Source organism: Gekko japonicus, unplaced genomic scaffold (assembly GCF_001447785.1).
Source record: "Gekko japonicus isolate JY-2015 unplaced genomic scaffold, Gekko_japonicus_V1.1 scaffold5757, whole genome shotgun sequence".
Classification (NCBI taxonomy): Eukaryota; Metazoa; Chordata; class Lepidosauria; order Squamata; family Gekkonidae; genus Gekko; species Gekko japonicus.
The window spans coordinates 38,336-43,802 of record NW_015171067.1 but is presented as its reverse complement, the minus strand read 5'-3'; the positions used below and the strand labels follow the sequence as shown (position 1 = coordinate 43,802).

The window sequence follows — 5,467 nt, the reverse complement described above, 5'->3', positions numbered from 1 at the left end:
AGTACTTAGCATAAAGAATTCTTGCTGCCCAAACTATATGTATATTTAAGTGCTTAACTTCTTTATCGTTACATCAGCCATAAGATTAAGCAAAAGTATTTCAAGTTTGAATGGTCGCAGTATCAAACATATTTTTTGTAATATTTCATGCACCCTGCTCCAATATAACATCACCTCTTTACACTTCTACCAAACATGAAAAAGTTTCCCACCCATATCTTACATTTCCAGTATTTGTCAGACATTCCTGGGTACTTTCTGGCTAATTTCTCTGGTGTTGTATGCCATCTATAGAACATTTTATATAGATTCTCTTTAAAGGAAACCGATTTTGTTATTTTAACATTTATTTTCCATATTTGCAACCAATGAAGAAGATCAATATTATAGCCAAAAGTTTGGGCCCATTTTATAGATTTATAGTTTTTGGAATTCTGATTGGCTACTGCTTCAATGCCACAGTTGCTGTTGTTTTCAAAGAGGAGGTTTTTTTTATTTCACTAGGAATGGGTGCCATAGGGCTGGATCCAGCTGCTATTTCATTCCTCTTGTCACCCAATCCCCGTCCTTTTTACTGCTTCCATTTCACATGGCTTTTGTCAGTGAAGGTTCCATGATCACCAGCATAAATTTTATGGTGGTCAAAGGGACTCCTCCTCTCTGTTTCAGCAGTGGAAAACCTTTTGGGATCCACCCATGGTTATGTATCTGGTGTGATTTGAGTATATGACCATATTGTTTATTCCTGAGGAAAGAGGTATTTGGAAATTTAAGCAAAGAGGTAGCCAATGACTGCTGCACAGAAGTTCATCTTGAAATGCCATCACCTGGATGCAATTTACTAGGAATTGATTCCATATTTCAAATGTGTGTTTGGAGACTGTGGTCACATGGTCAGGCTGCAAACAAGTAGCTCCATCTCTGACTCCTCCCCTCAAAAAAATTGCCCAAAGGAGGGAGAGGGTTCATGACTTGAGAAGGTTTCAGCAAATAAGGTCCACTTTTGTTTAGTTGTAGATTTTTTTAAAAGTCATGTCAATTGTGCCTTTCCCCCCTTTTACAGATGAAGCCGACAGCAAATACAACAGGTGTAAACTGCACAGACATCTCAGAATTCATCATGCTGGGCTTTGGAAGCTTCCATGATTTACAGTTCCTTCTTTTCCTGGTGTTTCTGGCGATCTATATAATAACTATTGCAGGAAACCTCACAATTTGTTTCCTGGTTGTGTCCAGTTCACATCTTCACACTCCCATGTACTTCTTCTTGGGAAACTTGTCCTGTATGGAGACTTTCTACAGCTCAGTCATCTTGCCCAGGATGCTAACTAGTTTATTAACTGGGGACAGGGCCATTTCAGTTAAGGGTTGTGTGGTTCAATTATATCTCTTTGGATTTCTGGTGTGCACTGAATGTTACCTGTTAGCTGTGATGTCTTACGATCGATACCTAGCAGTTTGCCAACCACTGCATTATGGAGCCCTAATGAATGACAAGTTCTGTCTCAAGCTCGCAGCTGGTTCTTGGTTATGTGCACTGCTGCCAATTAGTATAATAGTAATTGTGATGTCCTCTTTACATTTCTGTGGTCCAGCTGACATAGACCATTTCTTTTGTGATTTCCCTGCTTTCATAAAACTTGCCTCCGGAGACACACAGTTGGTTCAGCTTTTAGCTTTTGTACTTTCAGCAATAGATACTCTTCCCCCATTTGTTTTAACCCTGACATCCTATTTTCATATCATTGCTACCATCCTGAGAATCCCATCAACCACAGGGAGGAAGAAGGCATTTTCCACCTGTTCCTCACACCTCACTGTGGTTACCATTTTCTATGGAACCTTAATGGCTGTATACGTTTTACCAAAAAGTGAAACTTGGAGTGACATGAACAAAATATCTTCTCTCTTTTATACTGTCCTGACTCCCATGGTCAATCCACTTATCTACAGTCTGAGAAACAAAGAGGTAAAAGAAAGTCTGAGAAGATGGATCAACAACTTGCTAGCTTTCCAGAAACTCTGAGACTGGTGGGAAGCCAAATTAAGAGATGCTACAAAGGATGGATTAAAAAAACCACACTCTTGGATTGGATCCAACCAGCTTTTCCATTGGTGAAAAGGGGGAAAGGGCTGATGTAGTTTTATGGATAGATTAGAACCTGGGACCACCAATTTGAATACCCAGTTCAGCCATGGAAACCTACCAAGTGACCTTGGGCTCTTCACAATCTCTCAATCTAACCTACCTTCAAAAGAATGTTGTTATAAAGTTTAAGTGGAGGAGGGGAGCAATGTGAAAAGCTGCACTGGGTCTCTAATCAAGGTGAGAAGCAGGATATGGATACAAAATAAGCATAAAATGACCTGTTTTGATCCTGAAGAAATGATGTGCTAATGGTCATACAACCTGCATGGACAAATCTTGTGTGGTATGACAGTTGTAAAAAAGAGAACAAATGGTTGTGATTGAGCAAAATAGGTGGCTGGATTCAACCCCTAGTAATCTTCTTTAAGCAGATGTTATCAGGAATTCTGGTATAGAAACACAAGCCCCCTCTGAGATTTTAAGAACTTCTGGGCAGTGACATATCATAGTTTGTAAAGTGCCACCGCTGATGGCATTACATAAGTACTAATGGGTGGGTAGTGGCTATGTAGTTTATTTTAATTTTATTTTTCTATGTTTATAGTCTGTCTTTCTCACTGGTACTCAAGGTAGATTACAGTTGTATATCAATGTGATCAATAATATGAGGCTTCCAATAAGCAATGCATGAGGACTAGTATTTACAGAAACCTGAAACAAGCATAGGATCTTATGTATGATTCAAAATGAAGCAAAATGTTATTATACCAGTAGAAAATAATAGAGAGAGAGAGTCAGAGAGAGACTGCTGAATTGCAACTGATAATGAAGCTGAAGACGATGCATCCACCTGGATTGAATGGAAACCTAGGTTTCCTATCTCATTACCAATGCTGATTTCTCCATGCGCGCCTAAATCCAATCACACCTGCTATTGACATTTGCCTGCTATTGTCATACACCATCTGAAATCATTCCACTTTCCAATCTATAGGACAGATGGACTCCCATTCTAACTGAAAAAGTGAACAGTGACTCATGAAAGCTCATACCCTGTCACTTATTTTGTTAGTCTTGAAGGTGCTACTGGACTCTTGCTCTTTTTGATTGCTACAGACAGACTAATGTGACTACCCATCTTGGCTCTTGGGAGATGAGTTAATAGGCCCAAGGGGAGTCAATAGCTTCTATAGTGTAATTTTTAGAGATCAGGTGTGATACAAGGAGATCTTCACCACACCTGGAGGTTGACAATCAGGGCTCTTTTTGTAGCAGGAACTCTGTTGCATATTAGGCAACACACCCCTAATGTAGCCAACCCTCCAAGAGTTTACAGTAGCCCCTGTAAGAAGTGCTCTGTAAGCTCTTGGAGGGTTGGCTACATTAGGGGTGTGTTGCCTAATATGCAAAAGAGTTCCTGCAACAAAAAGAGCCCTGGACAACCTTATACACTATACAGTCACACAGGCACAACAGAAAAGCCGAAAATGTTTAAACCCTAATCTACCTTATACACTATACAGTCACACAGGCACAACAGAAAAGCCGAAAATGTTTAAACCCTAATCTATTATCAACCTACTAATGTACATGGAGGAGAGGGGTCAGACCATATGGTAACAGCTCTGCCCTGGATGGCAATAGTCTCTTTCCCCAGGCAGGCAGGCAGGCAGGCTCTCCTTTCCTTTTCTTTAAGTCCTTCTTTGTGAAGAGTGGTTCAGCCCAAATCCAAATTTTGTAGGAATTCAGATAATGCTAATAACAAAAAAATGCAGACAGTGCCATTATTTGTAAATTGAGGGTGGCAAATGGGTATGGACTCCCCAAAGTAAACACATTCTTTTCTCCCTTTTTCTTTTTAACCACAAAAACTGCTGTGAAGTTGTTTTCCCCAAAATGCATTCCAGTATATTGGAATCCTCAATGTGGGGCCCATGGATGCTGTGGTACTGTCCAACACCTTTCCTGATGTCTGCCAAATGCTTTTAGATATGGGTGGGGCTAGGTGGGGCTTTTGCTGAGCAGGGCTTCTGATTGGCTGTGGAGCTTTAAAAGGCATCCTGTTCAACAGAGCTTCTGCCTGAAATGTTGAAGAGTTACTATTAGATTTAGATATAATCTCAATCCCTGACATTTGGGGGTTGGCTGTGCCTGCTACAGCAGCCATTTTGTGACTAGTTCCACTTCTTGTGGCAGCCATTTTTTTACTAGTTCCACTTCTTGTGGCAGCCATTTTGTGATTTTGCCCACAAGTTCAGAAAGGTTTGGGATCCCTGCAGCATTTTGTATCCAGTAACTGACCATGCAATCCTATGCAAAGATTTTCCAGTGTAGTTTAATTGAAATTAATGAATTTAGAGAGGAGTGGCTCTGCATAGGATTGCACTGCCAGCACATATCAGAATCTGAAAATGTGTTCCCAAGCACCTGCCAGAAGTGTAGAAAAAAGTACCAGTTGTTATAAGAGGGATTTTAATCTAATAAAAAATAAATTAACACACAATGTTGTGTTATACTGAATCAGAACCTCGGTCCATCAGGGTCATTATTGTCCACTCAGACTGGCAGCAGCTCTCCAGGTCTTATACAGAGGTCTTTCACATCACCTACTGCTAGACCCTTTAATTGGAGATGCCAGGGATTGAAGCTGGGACCTTCTGCATGCCAAGCAAGTGCTCTACAATTTAGCCATTGTCCCTCCTGTGACCACAAATGCCAATCATACTACAATGAATGAAAATACTACTCAGCTAACAAACTTTAGGTGGAAAACTGGAAATAAAGGTGTAAAAACAAATGACAACAGAATGTACCAATTGGCTTCTAACCTATTTAATCATTGTAATCCCTGGTTTAGTTGTCATGTATTTTCAGGTTTTGGGTTTCATGAATTTTCTTCTAAGATTATTTGGCAATTTGTGGGGTCCAACCAACTTTTCTGGTGGTGAAAAAAGGATGAAGGAGTCCCCTTTGACTGCACACACGCACAAAAGGTTATTCTAGGGTTCATTGGAACTTCATGTATAAAAGCCACATGGAATAGGGGCTATAGTAAGGAGTAATATTGAGTAAGTTTGAGGAAAATACTTGGAAGATCCAACCCAGTGTTGTTTTTTATGTGTGTGTTCTTATTTTCCTGGACATGCTTCTCCCTACTCCCATTGTGTCTGTAATTAATTTATTTCATTCAATAATTGTTAGAAGATCCCACTAAAGCCACTATTTTCCCTTATGATTAAACTGTTGTCTTCTCCGTAGCCATATCCCATTGAGATTTTCATCATGATTTGCCTGCTTATATAAATTATTGATACACTGCAAACAGCAATGGAAGACACAGATCAAAAGATATAGCCAGATGCTCACTGTACCACAAGA

General features: G+C 39.9%; 1 protein-coding gene across 1 annotated transcript; it reads left to right on the top strand.

The window, feature by feature from the left end:
- Positions 1-1,063: 1,063 nt before the first annotated feature.
- Positions 1,064-2,026, top strand: LOC107117028 (olfactory receptor 6F1-like; the record flags this gene model as incomplete). Its single annotated transcript, XM_015419059.1, has 1 exon — positions 1,064-2,026. A coding segment is annotated over one exon (963 nt), but the record flags the coding sequence as incomplete, so codon positions are not given.
- Between the last annotated feature and the right edge of the window lie 3,441 nt (positions 2,027-5,467).